Raw genomic sequence first — 24,591 nt, 5'->3', positions numbered from 1 at the left:
AAAAAAGGAAACATTTACAAGCACAAGGTGTGTCTCTGTAACGGTTAAGTACATAGGATTAAAATGTGCTAGTGGAAAAAAAATTGCTATATTAAGGCTCACCATAAACGTGAAAGAAAATATATGCCATAGTATATCATGTAACTGCCAATGCGTAATAAACCAATTCCAAACCACTCTACAATCTTCACTGGTTTCGAAATACTCGTTCACAGGCTCTGCATGATAATAACCTACCTTTTATCAAAGTCGCTTATCTCGATGGATTCCCCCATTTGCAGCCCATACCTTCGATGGGGTGTTGGCTCCACTTACATACTTCTTTTGTTACCGCTTCACACGCCCGCAACGACAACAGGCTGCACTCAGTCACGGTGTGCAGTGGTCATGATGTTTTGGTTTATCAGTTGTCTACTAAGTGTTCAAAACTTTTAGTGTAAAGTGATAACTGTCATTTTAATTATGGTAATTTATGACTCAAAAAATGACTTCTTCCGGCTCCCACTGCCCAACTGTGCTCCTAATGGTCGTTCCACCCCACCGCCACCGCCACCACCACCAACGCCATCACTACTCCCACCACTCCTTACAATCACTCCAGCATCCCAAGACAGGCGTCCTTAATCTATACCTTGTTCGAGCAACACTGCCATCACCATGAAGCAACAAAGATCCACCACCAATGAGAAGAGTAGAAAGAAAATAGTTTCGTTAATTCCTCCTTCTCTTTCTCATTGTTGTTGTTATTATTTACTATTTACAGTAACATTTTTCTCTCTCCTGTACTGCAGTGGGCTCCAACTGATAATGCAGTTGAACAGCCTGATTTATGGAAGCCATTCGTTTTCCACTGCCCTTACCTGATTTGATGGACTTTAGGTTCCCGTCGCGTGTTTTGTCCAGCTCTTAGTCCACGACATAGCATCAGGATTGGTCCTCCGGTGGAATATCACCAGACAATATAAAGGAAATATTCTTGTACTATCGTGAGTGACCACCACCACCTAGATCTTCATCACAATATGTGTGGCTGCAGTGGTTTAATGCAAACGTTAAGGTGTTTTCATTCACTGTTATGTACCGTCTAAATTTGAGCGGTAGCTAATGTATTATTTTGCGCATGCCACCAGGACACGAATTTATTGCTCTAATAGTGTTTCAAAATCCTCAAGTTAGTGCCAAGAATGTTATGCTTTCGTCATATGAGTGGTGGCACTTCTCTGTCGAATGATTAAACTGCACCCCCTGTGTTACTGGGTTGTTACTCAGCATGTGTCAGTGACAATCCGAGAATTATTAAAATTACCAGTGATAAGGATAGGAAGTGACTTTCGGAAACTTGGTGCGCGCCAGTCCAGCAATGCTGTGGGCAGTCAATGACCATGTTAGTTGGCGAGATTATCTTTACAGTTTTTTTTGGGAAATATTTCGTATGCTCTTTCAGAGCTGACTAATGACAACATTTCCAAGGATGTAGTCACTAAAAACATTTACATGTGTTGTGAAGCTGTGTGGAGCATGTATGGTGTGTTACCACTACCAGATGTAGGCAAAGAAATTCGTGTGTACTTACATAAAGCTTATCATCACCACAGAAATTTAAAAAAAAGTAGCTTGTACAAACATTCTTTGTACTTTTTATGCTGTGTCGCCGTAGTTCTGTCGGTGTATGTGCATGCAATAAGAAAAATTAGTGTGTATCCATTATTAACTGACTCCCAGCTATGCAATGGTTATGCCTTTTGACATATGATGGTACTATACAAATTATATGTGGCAAGTTTTTTGTAAATCAAAAGGCCAAGAGAGAGTTATTTAGGGGTGTATACCCGTTCTACCTGAATGGGGAAGGGCATTTTCTCTCATTGTTCTTCTATGGAAACATGCCAGCCAGAAGCGCCAGCCTAATTTAATGGTCCTCATGCGAACAAACTGGCCATTTCCATGCTTGTTTTGTTTATTTAGGACATAATTAATGGACAATAACTGTCATGATATATAACACAATTTTTGGGAAATATAGCGGCCATGTCTGAGACTTGGCTTTATGTCTATCCAGGTGCTCAAATGCATTTAGCATAAAGTGATAACTCTCATTTTAATGACAGTAATTGATGACTCAAAAAATAACGACTTATCTCCCACACCACCACCACCACCGTGCTGCTATCGGTTGTCTCCTACTAAGTCCATCCCCACCACTCCTTAGCGTCATCCCAGCACCCAAAGAGAGGCGCTCTTAGCCTGTACTTCGTACAAGTAACCGCACCACCTTGAAGCATCTTCAGTTTCCCGTACGATAATACACCACCATACCCGTTTCTGATTTCCTCTATAAAAGAGAATACATCTGTAAATACGGAGCTTAACACTTCAGTGCACTAAAAAAATACACTCTTTCTTCTACAATTTGACGTTGCTAGTCGAACGTTAGCATGCTACTGTCGTGACCATCTATGGAAAGAGGTAGGACAGTAAAACCCACCACTAGGTGTGGCTCGTTACAGAACATGGGGTTCGGAATCTCGTCTGCTTTGTAAAGTTGGTGATCTGTGACATCTCTGCCGAAAGAATACAGTCCTCACGCATACACAAGTGTTTTGGTGCACGCCTTTCATCATACATTGTTGAACATGAAGCTCAGCAGCAGACCACTCCTACGTGTTCAAACGTTGACCCAACGATATCGTCATTTACGATCGCAGTGGACATGGGACCGTCAGGAATCGACCTTTGATCAACAGAAAAGTGTCGGCTCTCTGGGTTAATTATATTTTTGCACACAAACGCCTCAAAGAGGTGAACAGCGGCTCGAAACATGCAGCGTGCCACGGGCACAGGCTGGTGGGGGCAGTATTGTGCCATGAGAGACATTATCCTGCGTCTGCGTGGGACCTGTGGCGCTAATAGAAGACACGCTGATAGCTGCAGACCACCTGCATCCATTCATGCTTGATGTCTTCCCTGATGGCAATGACATATTTCAGCTGAATACTTGTCCAGGTCTTTCAGCCACAACCATGGTTCAGTGGTTTGAGGAGCATTATAGTGAACTCACGTTGATGTTTAGGCGATCAAATTCGTCTGATGCAAATCCTACGGAACCCACCTGGAGCACTATCGGGCGCCATCACCACGTACCCATATGAGCTGCCTGTTATTTACTCGAATTACATGACTTATGCGTAGATATCTAATGCACATACCTCCACAAAACTATCTACAAACTGTTCGGTCCCTGATAAGCAAAATCAGTGATGTATTTCGTTCCGAAGACGCGGAAACAAGCTATTAAACAGGTGGTCATAATGTCCTGGCTCATCAGTGTAAAAGGCTAATTCACGGAGTAGGCCGCCATATTGCTCATAAATTATAGTAATTATCATGACAGTTATTGGCAATTAATTATTGCTTAAATAAACACCACATTTGGTGAAGTGGACAGTTTGTTTACCTAAGGGCTGTTAAATTAAGAAACGGGAACTGGATGGTTTGTTTACATAAGGAAAATAATGTCCTCCCATTCAGCAAATGGTTACACATCCCCACATACGCAGTGTGGTCAGTTATTTGTGTGATAAAACTTCACGGCGTTGCCAATCTCCCAATCCTGTCCTCTACTTCTGAGATTGTTATATTCGGACAAGCGAACTAGAAAGTTAGGCATCAACTATGTCTAGCCGAAATCACTGCATGAGTGCTGTAAACTGCATAGAGCAAATTTACTCTGTTAGAGCTCGCTCATGATGCATTCCATTGGAGGATAGTAATTTCAGTTTACAATTTTAAAGTACCAAACCTCCTATCTCAAATGAGAGGAATGGCTTTTGGATCCAGTTAACGTTGGACATCATGTGTTAATGGCAAAACAAGTTTTGATACCTCATTAACAAATATTCAAGAGAAATGTTATGTGCCTCATCCTGTTTATAAATAACCTGATATTAAATGTAATAAAGCTAACACTCAGCAAGTTGATTACTACGATGGAATCTTTTTTTACGTTTTCAGGTGAAGAGTACACAACAGCATGGAATCGCTCAACGAAACTCGACCACCGCCTCCATCCTGGATCAATCAGGAGTTCATAGAATCTGTACTGATAAATAAAGTTGGAAATCAAGCTTCTGTAGATTCAATTAAAGTACAATACGCTTGTCCACCAGGAGCTGGCATTACAAGTTTGTTGTTCAGAGTGACTGCTATTCTGAAGGGCAAAGATAATGAACAAGAGGCTAAAAAGGAATCACTGCTAGTGAAAACTGCTCTTGACTTTGGGCCAATGAAGGACTTGAAGAAAAATGACCAGGTGTTCAGAACAGAGACACAGATGCTGCGTGAGGTGATGCCACAGATCCAGAAAATGCTGGCATCGTTGGAGGGTGAGGACTTCCGGCCGCTGACAGCTCGATGCTACGACGGGGGTCAGCAGCCGGCACTCTTCCTTGTGCTGGAGGACCTGTCAGAGGGTGGCTTCAGGATGGCTGAGGGGCAAAGTCTTCTGAACTACCAACACTGCAAGGCGGTCCTGCGAGCGTACGCCAGATTGCATGCCGCCTCGGCCTTTCTACTCGACAAACAGCCCCGGTACAAGAGCGTGTTCAATGAGCCTATGTTCACAGACAAGCGTGCTCAGGACCATTTCAGAGCAATAGGGTCTAAAATCATGTCCGCACTGGCAGATGAACTGAATAAGTGTCCAGGGTATGAGAAATATTCTGAAAAATGTCGGGGATTTATAGACCGATCTGTTAACAGTATCTTCGAAGTACTTGAACGAATGAGAAAGGAGACCACGTTACCTGTGCTGGGCCATGGTGACTGCTGGAAGAACAACTTTCTGTTTAAGTATGTGGACGGTGAACTGTCAGATGTCAGAATTGTTGACTTTCAGGTAAGAATGCCTCACAATTTTTGTATTACGTTCCGTCCACATGGAGCTTAATTCTTTTACCAGTAATTATGTGAGTTGATCTGCCATGTCTACAATAATGTAGATTATTTAGACCGATAGTTGGAGTGGTCGGTCGTCAAACAGAAAATGGCCTGCACGCCCTCCAGCGTTAATAGTTCTGCACTTTTATCTGTGGAATAAACTAATTAAGAGGATTACAAGGCAACAGGCAACAGCTATGTCTCCCAACCATCTGGAAACTCATGAAAGAGGGGCATGAGCCAAGTCAAGATGAAGTACAGTGTGCAGTAAAGACTCCCTAGAATCGCTTTATGCCATTTACCAGTGCTCGCAGTCAACATTATGAAAACTTGATTCGAAAGCCACAAAAATGAACATACGAACCGTGCATGGGATACGCGTTTGCTTAAATCTGGATAATAGGACATACGTTTGTGGAATACCTTCTCTTGAAGACGAGGCAGTAGTTTGCCGCGCTGTTATCTTGTTAATCTCAAGTTCCATGCACTATGTTTCCAGCATCCTCTACTGAGGCTTTTCCAGAGCCACAGAAAACGTGTGTAATGAAAAGAATGTCAGTGTGCCTAAGGCAGCTAAATTTACTTACGTTCTGCAGAAAATTCGCTAAACTGCCAGCTTCAACTTAGCGAAACCTGCATATCAATGTATTTACTCGTTCCGAACGTATTCGGAATGGTATGTCCGAGCTGCCTCACCATGCATACTATCGTATTACCAAAAATAAAATTGTGTTCTGCTGCAAATAATTATTCGTTTGATGTTTAGCTCACGGACTGTCTAGTTTGACACATCAGTTTGTAACGTGTTTTGCTTCATGGTGACCAAATCATAATAATTCAGGGCGTACATTCCAAAAATTCTTCATCCTTGAAACATATTCTGCGACATTTTATACCAGGGTAAGTACTCTGTGCCATGCACTTCACAATGGTTTGCAGTATGTGTAGATACCGATGAATCACGGAAAACACCTTCATATCCATCGCCTGTCGTAGTGGCTGGGCATCTCTTTTCGTATTGCAGTGGACGTCCTTAGTACGATGGCATGAAACCATGAACTGTGTTGACACTGGGCAAGAGGTGGACCAAGAGTTTATTGACTTACTCATTTTCTGAAGCTATTTTCAAGAACGTTCATTAAGCCATTGTTTTAAGTTTCAGATGTCATATACTTATGGTTGAATCAATGGGATTCCTTTAGCCTTCAGCTGTTCTGCCATTTTCTCGGATCATATCTTCAGGATTCGCTTTTTCAATCAGTACAGTGTACTTAGTGCATCAATCTTGGAGGCAGTGGAGTAGATGAGACATCATCGACAGAAAACAATTCTTATTTATTCTTCTTCCTTTAGTGTCCCACATTACTGCAGTAAATGTTGCCTACAAAGAAAATGATTCAAACATTGCAGGACAAATTAATGCTTTTCAAGACCGATGGGAGTACGTATCATTCCGCTTAATACTAAAGCATGAGGAATCTGTGGAAATGATCAAGCTGACCAAAAACCCAAGATCTACAGGGAATCAAACGCAGACTTTCATCTCGCTGTGGAATGTTCGATTATCGCTGGATTGGTTGCTAGCAATAAGGGATAAGAAGCAGTGGTCAGTGGAGCAAACGATTCTTCTGTGACTTACCACATACCAGTCACTCCAATAGGATGAAGTCGCTCTGACCAACCTCTGCATACGTCATTATCGTTAATGTAGGACTGCACACTCCGGCGAGAGAGTTCCTCGTTCTGTGAAGGCTGTGGCGTACTGATCATTGTACGGCAACTTTTAAGTGAGTGAAGCAAATTTAAGTGGACACCTGCCATCTGTTTTAAAAATTTTGTATAGTGTCTAGCCTTCAGTCTAACGTTTTAGACTAGAATTTTTAGCTGGTCATATTGGGTGTCTCATGCTGTATTAGACCAAACTCCGTGCAGCAACATATTCTTGTCAAGATGTTTTAGATCATGACACTTAATTTATCTTTTTTATCAGACTTTTAGATCTTAGGTCTGACTGTTAAGCGTCCAAACCATCATACCACATCATCACTGCATCGAGTTCAGGTGCCTGGAATACGCAAATATTGTTCGTAATAAAGTGCAGGAGTAGTAAGAAACATTGCGATGGGACTCTCGGGAAAAGCACACAGTATAACTCTAGAGTCTAAACGTTCTACACCTCTGCATCGACGTCTGCAGCCACACTGCACGCTGCATTGTTGGCCTTAACACTGGACTGCTACTGACACCTCGCCACATTAATAAGGCACTTCCAGAATGAGATTTTCACTCTGCAACGGAGTGTGCGGTGATATGAAACTTCCTTGCCTGAGTCGTGCTTCCGTATCTCAGATGGTAGAGCACTTGCCCGCGAAAGGCAAAGGTCCCGAGTTCGAGTCTCGGTCGGGCGCACAGATTTAATCTGCCAGGAAGTTTCATATCAGCGCCCACTCCGCTGCAGAGTGAAAATCTCATTCTGGAAACATCCCCCAGGCTGTGGCTAAGCCATGTCTCCGCAGTATCCTTTCTTTCAGGTGTGCTAGTTCTGCAAGGTTCGCAGGAGAGCTTGTGTAAATTTTGGAAGGCAGGAGACGAGATATAGTGTGCAAGCTTAGGGACTGCTGCCCTTAGCAGTTAAGTCCCATAAGATTTCACACACATTTGAACATTTTTGTAAAGTAGTCCACATCAGATTTTGATTGACATTGCTCAATAATTTCAAAAGAAGCTTTCTGTGACAGTTTGCAGCAACTACATAAACATTGTCGTAAAGAGAATTGTGGCCAGTGGACATCACTTTGAAGACGAATTGAGGTATTATGTTTATCTTTCGTTTGATTAATATCATTCATCGAACATATATATAATGACCATCCATCTAATATTCAATTACTCATTCTTCATGCTGAAGACACTAGCATTTTGTTCATTCTGATAATAAATAGAGCAACAGAAGAAATGATAAATATTGTTTTTGAAAATATTATTGAAATGCAAATGGTCTCACTATCAATTTCCAGAAGACAACATATTCACTTTTAGAGGTACTGTACTAGTTGATAAATAAAACAGATGTCGAGGAAATAATAAGTGTGCTGTAAACTTCGAAGTTTTTGTTAGCAATGTTGATGAGAACTGAAGTTGAACAAAAATTTAGAACTCCTAAAAGAACTCAGTTCTTACACATGGGCAATTAGAATCACTGGAAACCTTGGGGGAAGACAAATCGTTAAGTTGACATACTCTGCATATTCCCATTCAATACTGTCATGTTATGGGATAGCTTTACTTTTAGAAAGAAAGTTTCCATTGGTCACGAAAGTGCTGTAAGAATAGCATGTGATACTCACCCATGATTATATTGCAGATACCTGCTCCTGGGGTTAGGTATTTTGACTAGTGCATCACTGTATTTCTACTCCCTCATTACATTTCTGGTAAGCAACCCATTAAAGTACAATAAGAACAATGGTGCATATAATTACAATATTGGAAGAGAAAATGACATTCATTATTCCACATTTAGATTGTCTTTTCACAAAAAGTGGTGCACAATTCTATCACCAAAATTTTTGTTCCCTTACCCACGATATGAAACGTCTGCGAGAAAGCGAAGTTCAATCTGAAAACAAACAGAAAAAGTTTGCCTTTGACACTTTGTATTCCACAGAAGAATTTCTGTTTATTTAATATGTGAAAGGTGGTGAGTTAGAAATTACTAATTCACATCTGTATTAAAGAAAAAACAGTTTGTAAATGGTCAGTATGTAGCCATACTTATGTACGAATTAGTAATAAGTGTATAAAATGACTCGTTCCATCTCTCTAAGATTAGTTTTCCTAATCATTTTTGATTCATATAAACGGCTAACAAACTAAATAACTAAAACAAGAGGTTTCCTGCTCTCTACTGTAACTGTAAATGGACTCAACTTACTAGAAGATTTCTTCCCTATTTCGTCATTTATCATAATAGAATTGTCTGCGAATAACTAGTACATCCAAGAGTGTGAGTTGGTGATGAATAGTTAGAGTATGAGATCTTTACTCTAAACTAGTGTTATGGCGATGTTTGCAGGTATCATACGTGACCAGCCCAGCCTTGGATCTGCAGTACTTCTTGTACGCAAGCGCTAGCGAGGAGGTCCATCGCCACCACATGGATGACCTTTTGGGCGAGTACCACAACACGCTGGTGGACATCCTACGGCGCCTGGGCATGCAGGAGGAAGCTGAGGTCTTCACTCTAGAGGAGCTAAAGCGGGAAATGGACCGCTGTCTAGTCGTAGGATTTCTCTTCAGCATCATGAGCAGCTTAGCTCTGGCGACTGAAAAGTACGGTGTAGAGTTTACGAAATTGTTCAGTGACCCAGGACACGCCGAAGAAGCTTTCGGAAAGATCTTCAAAAATCCTTCTTCGTTATCCTACATGAAATACCTGACACCATTTTTTGAAAGTAAAGGAATTTTATGAACATTTGTAGCACGTACACCTATTATAGTTGACATTATTTAACAACTTTTAAATGGTAACTTTAGACATCCTTTCATCTCCCTGAAACTATTAGCATTGAAGCAGCATACCTATGCTATTATATGATTAATCAGTATTTGCTTCTCGAGGTTTTGTATTTAAAGAGTGAGACTACTGCTATACTTTATTTACAATATGCGTGCTGTGCGGAATTCAACAACATGTACATCGACCTGGAAAACAACGTGGACTACAACAAAACAAATCGTCATGTGCTGGAATTTACGTAAGCAAACACCACTATTTTGCTTCATATAGAAATAAACGCAAGCATTTTAGCGTATTTTCGTTACTGAAACGACTTATGAAGTGGCATCAAATACTGAAATATTTTTGTGCAATATGTGAGCAGACGACATGCTGTCAGTTAAAACAACTGGTTAACTAAAAACATTAGATGGACATGGTAGCCCGAAACCGGTTATGGCACTAAAATAAAACATTAAAAAGTTATTGTGACTGGTTGCATCATTCACCAACCAAAAAAAGTTATTATTGTAAAAGCTATATCAAAGAATGTCAACAGTAAAAATATTTCTACTGAAACAGCTATATCAAAGAATGTTAACATATTTTTTAAAAGTCCATTGTGGAAAACTGTACATATCTTTTCATGCTACTAACATTATTTTAAAAAGTTTGTAGGCAACATTATTAAACAATATTAGTATAAAAAGTATTTGATCGTTGTTATTAAAACGTGTATTAAATAAATGAAAACGTATCTCTGTGTTCTTTAGCTACTATCATTGCCATTCTTCATACAACAGAAAAAAATTGTATCTACATATATAGAAGTAAACTAGAAATTATTAAATTGTCATTTACATCCGTCCTGCTTTTATTTACAGGAAGACCCAATAACAGCAGTAGTAGTACCACAATCTAATACATACAGTCACGACGCTCTTTAGTGCGGAAGTTGCTACCGCTTTACAGCTGGAGCGAGACTAGCGCTCCAAGTGGTGAGAAAGCATTCAGTCACATGTATCTTATGGGCAGTGTTTGTTTTAAATTATTTTCTACGTAATGAACGAAATAGTTGTCAGATTTTTGCGTTCCATGCGTTCGCAATTTATCAAGTGACATTAATTATCGTGGAATACACGTAAAATAACCGAATCTCACTGATTCAGTGACAGGAGCTGCCGTTTATTCATGAAAAAATATTTTCGAATGTGTTTGTATCTGCAGCTTATTCCGCTGAAAACAAGAGAACATTAACATATATTTCATGCTTGAGAAACTTATATTTCTGATGTTGTCTGTTTTCATTATCACGGGTACTATCCTTGACACTTAAAAAATTTTCATAGAGTCTAACGATTCGTCGATTCTTGCAGTTCATTCGACTTTGTAATGCTCGAATATTTGAGTAGATGTAATTATTTGTACTTCGAAAGAGAATGTGTTGAAGATTCTTGCTGTTTGTGGATCATATTTAGCAACATTTATGCAATTGATTTCTTGCGTTTTGGGAAACAGTTTGATTGCTTTTGACTACTTATTATCGTGTCTGTGTGGTTCTCCCTTAAGGTACAGGTGTGGCGGCTTGTTTGTTGCGTTCAATAATGTAGGTATTACGTTCCATACAGATTTCCTGCATTCCACATTTTCTGATTAGGCTGAAAGTGTAGCGTACGAAAATTCATTTTGCTGAGAACATGTACGACTTAATTCTGCAAAAGATCAGGTCTTCTGGTATTTACTAGCAATTTTTAGTTATTAAAGGAAAACAACTTTACTCGGTGATTATCTGAATGTTACAGTAAAACTGTAAATAATTTGTTCTGTAAAGCATCGTTTATATCTCTCAGGGTCCTTAAAAAAACTAAATAATGACAAATGTGGTACTACATACACTCTGTTTTAAAATTTGTCACAAATCAATATAAACATTAATTTATCCGCTATTGTCTTCAGACATATCGCTTACAGGGTACTTGGAAGCTGCTATCGCGGTAGGTACCAAAAACGAGACAGTGTGTCACGGCTGTTAGACTGTGGTTCTACTGCACGTACAAATATCTGCAGCCACTGGGAGCGATAGGGTAGTAACACAGTCACTCCGTTTTTTTTCTTTAGTGCATATACTCTAATTACTGTATTACAGTGCCTATGCAGCTTTACCTAATGGGGATGATCTATTTGAAATTTTATTTGTAAAAAAATCATTTATTTTCTTTTTTTAATCCCAGGTAGCATTGTAGGATACATACACATATATAAGTATGCATGTATTTTTGTAGCTCCATTGAGTAGTCATGACGCACTATACATACTGAAAACAGAATCACAACAAACATCGAAATTGTTAGTGACAGCGTCCTCCAAAGCTTTCTCATGGATGAGCTTTATACGCTCATAACAAACATAGCCATATCCATACACATACTCTCTCCTTCAAAGACGTTCATTCACAGCACACTGGAGGGCAGTGGTAGTGCACATCAAGTTTCCAAACTTTGTTTTCTGAAAATGAGTGCACTATACACTGTCCTCATTGTTGTACATCTTAATTGTTTTAGGTACTCCTCAACATGTATTGTATGGCAGGAGCCATTTGACCATTCAGTTGTGAGATCACCTTTGAAGAATTCTGACATGCTTGTCACCACTCATTGGATGAAATGCTGCTAGTGCCAACATGTTGAACTCTTCACTAGAGGACGTGCCCACAACTGCATGCTTTCTTCCCCTTACATTTAGATTGCTTGTTACTGTGAATAAAAGCACTCCGACTTCAGACCATAAGTGGCTCATCGGGACCATCCGACTGTCTTATGATCCTCAGCTGAGGATGCGGATAGGAGGGGCGTGTGGTCGGCACACTGCCCTCCTGGTCGTTAACATGGTTTTCTGTGACGGGAGCCGCTACTATTCGGTCGAGTAGCTCCTCAGTTGGCATCACGAGGCTGCGTGCAACCCAAAAAATGGCAACAGCGCATGGCGGCCTGGACGGTCACCCATCCCAGTGCCAGCCGCACCCAACAGCGCTTAACTTCGGTGATCTGACAGGAACCGGTGTATCCACTGGGGCAAGGCCGTTGCCCATTACTGTGAATAGCTTCACTTTAATAGGTGAGGTGTGCCATTGTAACTGCCCACAAGTGGTGCCGATGTTGATAGTGAGAACTTAATAGCTGCTGAACTTTTTTTTTCAAACTGCCTTGTGAGCAATTTTGCCTGGCATCTTATTATGTTGGCCATAGTGCTCCACACAGATCTCATAGCCAGCACTCATGACCACCACTGCACAGAAAAACTGTGCTATGCAGTTGAAGCCACGGGCACTGTTGCCCGTGCAGCACCACATGGAGGTCGGGCTGTGTGGAATTCTTTCGTCTGCACTTTGGTGTTATCTGTTATTTACTTGCAGCAATTACACTTGTCTTTCAAAGAAAAATACAGGACTTTAGAGGCAGCAAATTTTAAATTTATGGTATCATTTAAGAAGGGAATAAAATAAGACGGGAAAGAGCAGATACAGATATCCCTTCACCAACACCACCTGGGGAAGGGGAGTTGGTATTGAAATTCAAGTTCAGCGTCCACATATGGTGCTACCTATTTTAGTAACTATCCACATGAGAATCCCTCTTCTGGAAAACTCGAATTGTTCAGTCCATGCAGATCTAATTTATGTCAGCATTGATTGTTAGAGTGCTTTGTGAGTAGATGGTGGTTAGGTTACATAATAACTACTACAAGTAGATTATTAGTAAACAAATTCTGCTTGGCTTTGGAACAATATCTTACATCAGTGAAATTAAGTTATATACTGTCCCCACATTGCTGTAGGAGGAATAACAAGTCACAACTAACCTATTATTAATCTTGTAAAACGTTTTTTTGGAATAAACTAGCCTTTTTTGAGTAGTGGACCCATTAATTTTATATTGTTGCGTAACATACATGATTGGTTTTTGTTGTGCATTTACATTCTTTGATCCTGCATGCTTACTTTATATTAAGTTCATATTACATTCATGTTATTACATTTACATTGACGTGTTCATTGATGCAACTACTAAACAGTTTGCTGTACAGGTCTAACGTGGATTATAAAACAATATATATCCATGAACTATTCTAATTACTCCTACTTTTGTTTATATTCATTCGTAATAGGATATAAACTGCAATCTTTAATTAATGCTCACGTGAGTAGTTGTGCATGTCTTACACATTTTTCGTTATGTATATTTTGTGTGTCTATGTTATGACAGTGTCGTCACTATCACTCGTATCATCATCAGTACTCGAGCTACTCGAACTATCTGTGTCGGTTTTTCTGTGCCTTCTGTGTTGATGGGCCGGTTTGTTTACGTCATGTCTGCTTTCGAGATGTTGTTGGGGATTGGGTTCAACTGTGTCAGTGTTTCTGGGTTCCTCGGTACATCGTATAGTGTTGTTTCCTTTGTGTCCTATGTTATCTCGTAAGTGCCTGTATCTAACGCATTTCAAAAGAAAGTGCTCGGGGGAAGTAGTTCGCCGCATGTGCAACGGTTGCTTTCTGAAAGCGACATGCGTTACAAGTGCGTGGGATAAGGGCGTAGTGTGTAGTTACAAAATGAACCATGCCTCGGTTGGCGCAACTGTAACCGCTCCTTGATATTGGGGAAAAATGCGTAGACTGAACCGCTCTTATCACTCTCGTCCCACGATTTTTGCCGAGTATCCGCAAGCAAACTCTTTAGTTGTCGCCTATCTTCTATGTGCTGCCCAGTGCCTGCAACACTCTCAGGTCTACCCATCTTCATCCAGTATGTTGCAGCCCGACATCTAGTGGTTACATCGATCGGATGTATTCCAAGTGCTACATGCAACGAATCTAACGATGTGCTGCCTAATACCCGCGCCTAACAGTGACCCTGTTCACGACGACAGCGAGTCTATGTATCCATGTACTTGATGCATAGCTCAACACTGATTCGAAAAGTGCACAGTGGTGCATTCTCATGTGTGTGAATGGTAGTCTGTACCGGATGAATTTAATGTGGCTAGTTTGTTCGTTGAAGCTGTGTCGTTTGTCAGTGTATATTTGAGGGTGTCTCTGTAGTGATCCTTTAGGCACTATGTATCCCCTTTTTTGGACTTCTATGGATAATTTCTTTTGGTTGCACCATTGTTGTACTGTGGGTAGCATACTGCTAGCCACCTATTCCAACATTGCTCTTGCGTTGGCTGGTGTCACACCTAACAGGTTGTCAGCATACGCAACGATCCCGTCTGAACGTTCGTCTCACTCGATTAAACTCAAGAGCGGTTCAGTTGTGGTACCTCATAAGATGGGTCTGCAGATAGAGCCTTGTGGACATCCTTCGGTAATCCTTTTTACTACCTCGCGGTTTCCCTCTTGCCACTCAGTCACTTTGTTCCTACAATAGTCTCGAACACTGTTGTACAGGGATCCAAGTACTTGTAGCTCTCGAATTCGTGCGAACTTTGCTGGCCACTGAAGATTATCAAAGGCGCCAGCAACGTCAAAAAGAATCGCAATTGCCTACTTCTGTAATGTCTGTTCTACGATTTGGAAAGCCCGATTAATCGCATCGTCAATAGATTTTTCCGCTATAAAGCCAAATTGGTGCTGACTGAGGCCATGGATATCCCTGTGAGCTTGAAGGCGCTTACGTATAAGCCTCTCAAAGACCAATGTATTTAACAAACAAATTGGTCGGTACGATTTTGGTACTGACGGATTCCTATTGCAGCTCTTTTAATAATTACAGTCTTGGCTGTTTTCCAGACTAGAGGCACCCGTCTGTCTCAGGGCGTCATTTATTAGATTAGTTAAGTATGGGGCTATTTGCCGTGATACATGGCGCAATGCTACCGAGTGGATATGATCTAGTCCTGCTATTTACTTAGTTTCGTAGCCAACAATTGCTAGCGCTATCTCCTCTCGCACAAACTGGCAGGTGACGGTTTTTTGCAGTGTAATCCCTATGCATTGTCTCCCTAAGGTGTGTGTGTGCTTGTGTATTTGTTCGTGGATTGTCATCGGGGAGGAATTTGTGGAGTAGATATTGTGCTGTTTGTCTCCATCCCCGTGTCATATTTCCGCCATCCTGCCTCAGCGTATCCAGGACAAGAGGGGACTTAATTTTCTTAGCTACAAGTTAGTATGGTATTCTCCATGTGCTCTGTGCATCCCATCATCAACTACTTTTAGTGATGTAAACAGCAGTCACATTTCTATACACCACAGTCACATTTAAAATCATAGTTACACAAATTTCGCATGTGCATTTGTAAAGATGTCAGGTACTTCTTAACTAACCTTTTAGAAGAGCATAGAAATCGGATCTTCTATCGTCTAATTAAAAAAGGAAAAGACTCCTTGGAATGACGATTTACAAAAGTTAGTACCAAAAATAAGGCAAATGTTTGAGGGATATGTGCTATCAAGGCATAATACCGTTGTATATTTCTTTACTAATGAGCTTCCTAATATTGATGACAAGGTCTTTAAGGATTGGAGGTGATGTCTCATGTTCACTTTGATAAGCGGAACGCTGACAGAACGTACTGATGTCAATTTGAATCACATACAGATATCACCTTCTTAGAAAGGGTTAGTAAAAGCTAGATGTATGCACACTGAACATTGCAGTTACAAAAACTTAGTGATTCACAACAATTCCAGTAACAAAACGCTGTTTTTTTTTCATTGTAGTTTTAAGGCCTGGGCAACGGCCTTGCCGCAGTGGATACACTGGTTCCCGTGAGATCACCGAAGTTAAGCGCAGTCGGACGTGGCCGGCACTTGGATGGGTGACCCTCCAGTCGCCATGCGCTGTTGCCATTTTTCGGGGTACACTCAGCCTCGTGATGCCAATTGAGGAGCTACTCGACCGAATAGTAGCTGCTTCGGTCAAGAATACCATCATAACGACCGGGAGAGCGATGTGCTGACCCCACGCCCCTCCTATCCGCATCCTCCTCTGAGGATGACACGGCGGTCGGATGGTCCCGGTAGGCCACTCGTGGCCTTAAGACAGCTATATATTTAAGGCCTGCTGTCGTATAGCTACGATGTACCTGAAGTGCACCCTTCAGTTCAGCTGAGTTTTGTTAGTTCCTTTTATCCATGCTGCCTAACCATTTATGCTCACCACTGTTGTTTAAATACATGTCCATAGACATAAAAACTGCACTGGAAGAAGAGTAGTTTCACGTCTTGCAGCTGCTGATACTGTGATATATCAACAGTGCACTGCTGCCGTATATAACCAGTGCACTGCCAAGCTAGGGACGAAAAGTTGGACGAAGAATCAGGTATTGGAAATCAGAAGTCTGATAAATTAGGTAACTGCTTTTGTAACTCGGTCAGCTCCCATAAATCTGATGGATTGACTCCATCATGATCAGGGATCTTTTGACTATGAAAGGAAAAGAAATTAATGAAAAACACATATAATAATAATGTGCAACGAGAGAGAGATGGAAGGATTAACACCTTCTGCGGCTCACACTTCATGGTGGTGATCGATCGACGTACACAGCATGAATGACAAACTCACCTCATGATGCTTGGGTACATGAAGAGCGTTGGTGGGTGAGGGCTGGTGGTGGGGCTCTAATAGAAATACACATGAGTCAGGGGTGGGAGGCCGCCATTTTGGAACATAGGTTTTAGTAATGAGTAATTAAGATTAAGCTAAAGGCTTTCACTGGCCAGAAAGAGCAGTAAAGGTGGTGACATAAAGTTTCTGATTAAATTTCTAACTCCATCGCAGTCTCTCACAGAGTAAGGGGATGTGAGACTACTAATGCGTCCGTCTGATGTAGGCATTACGCTCAATAGAAACCTTGGTGGTCTTTCTAGAGGAGAAGGCCATGTGCCAAGTTCCGGTCGGGTTATCTTCTTCCCCCCCCCTCCCCCCCCCTCCCCCCCCTCCCCCCCCTTCACGAAGGCATACAAGACAAATATTTCCCATGCTGTACCGACATACATTACGGTCGCCTAAGCTTAATAGATATATTAGAGACACGACGCTAGGAAACAAGGCATTGCGCGCAGAGAAAGACAACTTATCCGCTTGAGCGGCTGGAAGAGTCTCTCAGGGCCTCGCAACGAAAAATGCCATACCGAGCAGATGAAGAGGATGGGAAACGTCAGAATGAAGTACATTTACTATCTTCTCGACACCGCCTTTTATCTGCCAACTGACCTTTCTTAGCACAGCCTTACCTACAGTACTTCTGTTTACTGTTGGAAAAGTATAATGATGATGTCATCACGACACAAACATTTGTCTGTGGGAAATTATAGTACGTTTTTAATTGAATTTCGCAAGAAATGTGGCATCAATTACAGAAAATAGGTTAGAAAATATGCTGATTTCTTTAAAATGTGTAAGGTAATTCTGAAGATTGGTACTGATTATTGTATATCGCATTTCAATCAGCTTCTTTCCTTGTTTGGGTTACAAATGTGTCTATGCATACAGATTTTTCAAAGACAATGCTGCAAATTTGAATAAACATCACAAATAGAATGAACATTTTGTTATTGAAAGGTGACAATGAACTTAGGATTTGAAATGGAAAAGGTTCTAAGTGCGAAATTTGTCTGGAGAAAAAGAAAAAAAGAAAAACAGCACACTTCTCTTGGTACATAACTTATTTGTATCCAAAGAACTTAGATGCTATGCTGATACCAGAGAATTGTTTCTCAACTCACCATTGCAAAAAAAAGAATGAGACAAATCAGAAAGTAAATAATTCATAAAGAACATTATATGTGCCATATCAAGAAAAAAGACTGGTTATAAAATGTCTTTCGAAAGTTTTTGATTCGAGCATCATTAATACATACATAGAACTTTTTATTTGTGGTAATGTCTGTCTTGGGGCCTTGTCCCATGTCACGTGCGGTCGGCCTTGCTATTACGGATTTGGCGGTGTTAGTTCTAGAGGCTGGCCGGATGCCCTTCCTCTAACCCTCTGGGATGTAAGTAGGTCACCCCCCAGCTGTTATCGTCTACTGTAGGCTATGAAATAGTGCTAACTATGAGTCGTGGAACTGAGGTGGAACGTGGGGACCAGCTTGGTATCCACCTAGAGGGATGTGGAAAACCGCCTAAAAACCGCATCCAGGCTGGCTGGCATGTTGGCCCTCGTCGTTAATCCGCTGGGCGGATTCGATCCAGTGCCAGCGTGCCTGCCTGCATCCAGGAAGCATCGCATTAGCGCTCTCGGCTACCCTGGCGGGTTTATTTCTGGTAATATGTAGACAGAAATGTAGCAATAATATTTTAACTAGTAGGATTGTAATAAAAACCATTTCGCATTTCTTTTTAAGTTTTTTTATCAGGGGAATAACAAAATTAAATTTATTGTTCGGATGAGTTGTTCCGAAGTTTGCTGTGAAATTTATGTGCTATTGGGGAAAAATGGCAGCATCGGCAAGAGGTCTTTCTGTTTTGCAACTGACGGAAATGAGCGTTTGGCGTTATTGGCCGGGAGGCCCCTTACGGGGTAGATCCGGCCGCCTTGGTGCAGGTCTTATTACATTCGACACCACATTGGGCGAACTGCGCGCCGGATGGGGATGAAATGATGACGAAGACAACACAACACCCAGTGCCTGAGCGGAGAAAATCCCCTACCCAGCCGGGAATCGAACCCGGGCTCGTAGGACGGCAATCCGTCACGCTGACCACTCAGCTATCGTGGCGGACTTTGCAACTGATAAACATGTGCTGGTCTTTCAGATGAAGTACGGCATTTCATACATCTGACGTGATCTTTACTCTTTTGTCTTTTGAATTCATTGGCTTTTTCCATTCTTCTGTTTCAGATGAAAAATATTTGTATAGCTAAGGGAACCCGGCAATACTTCGTATTTAAAAAATGTATGTCGGATCTCGATGTACGTCCCAATCCGGGGTATCCTGGGAACTATTTAAGGACGCAGATTTCGAAAGGATAACATACAAATGACCACTCAAAAACAAATTCTGATAGTAAATCACTGAATGTTTGACCTTGAGCCTACTGTTTCTGTAAATGAAACCTTCATTGGGAATCGAAGTTATTTAAAATGAATGGGTAAATAGGTTCGGATTGTCGTAATTTCCGTCTCTTTCTTATATGAGAAAGGAATAGATCATCAACGTGAGATACGCTGCAGAACAACTTTAATTTGCAAACTGCAGAAGGACAAATATGAAAAAACCCGCGTAAAGACAAAGATGTCAAATTACATACATCAAATGGTCTGCTGAATAAGTACAAATATGAAAAACCCACGCAAAGACAAAGACGTCAAATTACCTACACCAAAGAGTCTGCAAGTGAAAAGTCGGAGACTGTTTGTGTGGGTGATAAGTCGCCACTGGATCTTTGTAATACGGAGTATGACTACTAGATATGCGTGGATACTTGTTTCAGTGACTTTCTTTCGTGTAGTTTGAATCTGCGAATGGGTAGCATTACCAAGTTTCCGACGATTCACATTGCGTTACAGTATTGTTGTTAGCCACGGACGTTCACCAAACGCCATCTAAACTGCATAATGAGGGGAGTAAGCGTCAAAATGGTAGTGACAGAGAACGGATGGAACACCTACTTTTGGAGTTTAGGGAATTCCTTGTTCTAATACCGCTTTTGCCAGATGTGTATATTACGCAACACTGGATACCAACAGGAAATGAATCAACGGTTTACCGCAAACCATACAGAGCTACAAGGCACTAGCAGCCGATTCTGGAAGAATTTATCGACCAGCAGTGAAGGATGGAATTACTGAGAAGAGTTGCCGTAGACAAAAAATCTGTGGATGGAACACGGAAGTATAGGTTTTGTTGCGATTATAGACATACGACATGGAAAAAGCTTTCGACAATGTAAAATAGTGCAAGATGTTCGAAATTCTGAGGGAAATAGGGGTACGCTCTATGGAGAGACCGATAATATACAATATGTACAAGAGCCAAGAGGGAATAATAAGAGTGGACGATAAAGAACGAAGTGCTCGGATTGGAAAGGGTGTAAGACAGGGATGTAGTTTCTCAATCCTACTGTTCAATCTGTATATCGAAGAAGTAATGATGGAAATAAAAGAAAGATTCAGGAGTGGGATTAGAATTCAAGGCGAAAGGATATCAATGATACGGTTCGCAGATGACATTGCTATCCTGAGTGTAAGTGAAGAAAATGTACAAGATCTGCTGAACGGTATGAAAAGTCTAATGAGTATAGAGTATAGATTGAGAGTAAATCGAAGAAAGACAAAGGTAATGAGAAGTAGTAGAAATGAGAACAGCGAGAACCTTAACATCAGGATTGATGATCAAGAAGTAGATGACGTTAAGGAATTCTGCTACCTAGGCAGCAAAATAAACAGTGACGGACGGAGCAAGGAGGACATCAAAAGGAGGCTAGCACTGGCAAAAAGGGCAATCCTGGCCAAGAGAATTCTACTAGTATCAAACATAGGCCTCAATTTGAGGAAGAAATTTCTGAGAATGTACGTCTGAAGTACAGCACTGTATGGTCCTCAAAAATGGACTGTGGGAAAACCGGAACAGAGGAGAATCGAAGCATTTGAGATGTGATGCTACATACGAATATTGAAATTTAAGTGGACTGACAAGATAAAGAATGAGGAGATTCTGTGCAGAATCGGAGAGGAAAGGAATATGTGGAAAACACTGACAAGGAGAAGGGACAGGATGATAGGACATCTGTTAAGACATCAAGGGAATGACTTCCACGTTACTAGAGGGAGCTGTAGAGGGCAAAAACTGTAGGAGAAGACAGAGACTGGAATACATCCAGCAAGTAATTGAAGATGTAGGAAGCAAGTGCTACTCAGAAGTGAAGAGGTTGGCACAGGAGAGGAATTCGTGGCCGCCCGCATCAAACCAGTCAGAATCTGACGACTCAAAAAAAAAAAAATCGACGTCTGAATGCTAAAATTTAACGGTTTCCCGGTTTCGATTCCCGGCGGGGTCAGGGATTTTCTCTGCCTCGTGATGACTGGGTGTTGTGTGATGTCCTTAGGTTAGTTAGGTTTAAGTAGTTCTAAGTTCTAGGGGACTGACGACCATAGATGTTAAGTCCCATAGTGCTCAGAGCCATTTAACGGTTGCCTACCCTTTGTCAAACATTACGGAAACCATATACGATTTGGGCCAGTGCCAGTATTTCTCAACAATAGACGTATTGAGTGGCTGTCGTCAGGTAGAAATCGCTCTGGGAGATAGACAGGGGGCAGAGAATCACGGAATGCTCAAAGTTCTCGGGATATGTAGAAGCATACATGGGACTTATGAGAAGTTAAGGGATGAGAAGATACAGGTTCTGAGGACTATACCACATACGAAGAGGAGGAGAGGTTGGATCAACGTAAGAGGCCGACTTATGAAAACTGACAACGAGGCCGACATTAGGAGAGTGAATAACACACTAAATGTAATAAAACGATGGGTGAAGGGAAACAAGGCAACAAGTAAGTGGCTCGCCACACAAATCGCTAGTTTAAGAAAGATATGTTGAAAAATACTCGGTTACTACGCCAGATGACTGGGGAAGTAATAAGCTACGACAAAACTGCGGAAGAATTAGGAATTAGTGAATCGGAATAATAAGAGATTGTGAAACTAACTCTTTAATTTTTTTATGAAGCGCTGACCAACAGAATCTTCCCTGACAAAGACAACTGAAACTTAACCTATTCATTTATTACCCACAATATACAAGCCCAACGCAATCTGACTGCTATACATTGACAACATGACTTCCAATAATTAACACAAAAAAATGGCCCTGAATTGCAAGATATCCTAACAATAATACAAATCCAAAAAATATTGAATTACAGAAATACGAAACTACGTCCAACTCTGTTAATTGCCTAAACTCGTTACATTAACGAATATCGATAGTAGAAACCCGCATTCTTTTTTTATAAGTCATTTAGCTCACTGAAAATTTTCATAATAATAACGATAGCAATTACAGCAAGTAGCAACAATGGCCAGTTAAATAAAGAGATTCTAACTGCTATAGACTCTAACTACTAAGAGGCATATAGTCAGAAAAAGAAAGATCTTGTTGTAGAGCGAACAATGTATTTAGAAAATTTCACCTTATTCATGTGATATCCAGTTCCAAATATTATATAGTTGTCAATAATTCCATTGCCCAAATTTTATCAAACCATACATCCATCCTCATACATTTCATTGCGTCTCACTTGACAATGCATGTCCTACCAACACTGAGTCTCCACTAAGAAAAAACATGTCCCTACATTTCTCTATCTACTAACTGCTAGTACATCCAATCCCAGAATCTCTTGCCGAGGGCGCAGAGAGCTGCCAGCGATATTAACACAGTCTATATTGCTGCTAACATATAAAAAGGCTACTTACAATTGTATTATTGGAAATATTGCACACGGAAATAGTAGTAACAAAATGGTTACAGTCCTTGGAGGACAGGATATGGGGAGCACGAAGAAAGTTAGCGGAGTTACAGGAGCGAGGCAGCAAGCTGTGTAAGGCCAAATTGGAGTGAACTTGCTGTCACCTGGACGGGCTACAAAAAAACACATATGCTGTTAATTGGGGGATGCTTACACTCCATTTAATCTAACTTAAGCTAACTTACGCTAAGGATGACACACACACACACACACACACACACACACACACACACACACACACACACACACACACACACATGCCCGAGGGAGGACTCAAACCTCCGACGAGGGGAACCGAGCCTGCCGGGGTGGCCGAGCGGTCCTAGGCGCTACAGCCTGGAGCCGCGCGACCGCTACGGTCGCAGGTTCGAATCCTGCCTCGTGCATGGATGTGTGTGATGTCCTTTGGTTAGTTAGGTTTAAGTAGTTCTAAATGGTTCAAATGGCTCTGAGCAGTATGGGACTTAACAGCGGAGGTCATCAGTCCCCTACAACTTAGAACTACTTAAACCTAACTAACCTAAGGACATCACACACATCCATGCCCGAGGCAGGATTCGAACTTGCGACCGTAGCGGTCACGCGGTTCCAGACTGTGGCGCCTAGAACCGCTCGGCCTCTTCGGCCGGCAAGTAGTTCTAAGTTCTAGGGGACTGATGACCTCAGAAGTTAAGTCCCATAGTGCTCAGAGCCATTTGAACCATTTTTTGGGGGAACCGAGCGGACCGTGACAAGACGCCCTAGATCACGCGGCTGCACAGCGCGGAGACAAAGTAACGACCCAGCCACTATTCAGATTATAATTGACTGGACTCCAAGAGCCTAGGAGGTAGGAGAGAAAGAGCCGTAGCAATAAACTAAATTGGGCGGAAAATTAAGGGACCTAGGCTTAGTATGGTTTAAAGGAACTTATTGGTAAAAATAATCGCGAAAGAGCAGGCTGGAGTCAGTTGGGCCTTCCGGCAGGATCTGTCACTCTAGCGTATGACAGTGTAGTTAAGGCGATCCGCGGGACAGGGTTTTATTAACAGAGAAGGCAATGTAACCCAGAAACGGCATTCAGCCAGAAATGCACAAAGTAGGAAGTAGATTACAGCCAAGCCAGCTGCAGGCGAACACGGATGTTATGCCTTACAATAAACAACACGCCGTCGCGCATCGCGAGGCGTGTCAGCCAGGCGAGGTGTGGAAATAGTTGACATGGCGGCACCTAAGCTGAAGAAGGCGGAAGTCCCGCACTAGCAACTGCGGAAATGTTTAGTATACATGCTGCAAGGCACATCAGATCCCAAGCAAGTGCAGACCGTGAGCATATAAAAACCTAAGTACTTTCGTAGAGATATACTCTTGTGTCAGTATTGCAGCAGTATCAGCAGAGGGCTGCGACAGTACGGGGCCGTCCAGAATGCTGTATTGGGTCAGTTGTTCGACCTAATCTCAGAACAGGCTGCTCTGAGACACGGGATACAAAGCCGCCACGGGACCCGCTGAGCCCTCGCACACAGCGCGCTGGCTACAGCGCTCCCACAATGGTCACGGCTGCCACAATGCTGGAGACGTCATTTTCGCCTGAGGCGCCGCTATCTTAGCCAACGAGCCTGGAGGAGTTGCCTGCAGAAACCGTAGTGTTACACCACCGCTCTACCACACTGTCCTCTGTCAGCATTGAAAACTCGCGATA

General features: G+C 41.7%; 1 protein-coding gene and 1 pseudogene across 2 annotated transcripts in view; one reads left to right on the top strand and one right to left on the bottom strand.

The window, feature by feature from the left end:
• The window catches only part of LOC126457427 (uncharacterized), a 34,389-nt gene extending 24,224 nt beyond the window's left edge, over positions 1 to 10,165 (top strand). The window contains exons 2-3 of one of the 2 annotated variants that reach the window (XM_050093697.1): positions 4,012 to 4,894; positions 9,011 to 10,165. In XM_050093697.1, coding sequence (XP_049949654.1) covers positions 4,031 to 4,894; positions 9,011 to 9,406 — 1,260 coding nt within the window. In that variant the 5' untranslated portion in view covers positions 4,012 to 4,030 and the 3' untranslated portion in view covers positions 9,407 to 10,165. The remainder of the gene's footprint in view (positions 1 to 4,011; positions 4,895 to 9,010) is intronic. The other variant, XM_050093696.1, reaches the window with a different exon arrangement.
• Positions 10,166 to 12,400: 2,235 nt separating this feature from the next.
• LOC126458876 (5S ribosomal RNA) lies at positions 12,401 to 12,518 on the bottom strand (annotated as a pseudogene).
• Between the last annotated feature and the right edge of the window lie 12,073 nt (positions 12,519 to 24,591).

This window comes from Schistocerca serialis, chromosome 2 (assembly GCF_023864345.2).
Source record: "Schistocerca serialis cubense isolate TAMUIC-IGC-003099 chromosome 2, iqSchSeri2.2, whole genome shotgun sequence".
Lineage (NCBI taxonomy): Eukaryota > Metazoa > Arthropoda > Insecta > Orthoptera > Acrididae > Schistocerca > Schistocerca serialis.
Note: the sequence above shows the minus strand (reverse complement) of the source record. Positions and strands in the feature narration are given on the sequence as shown.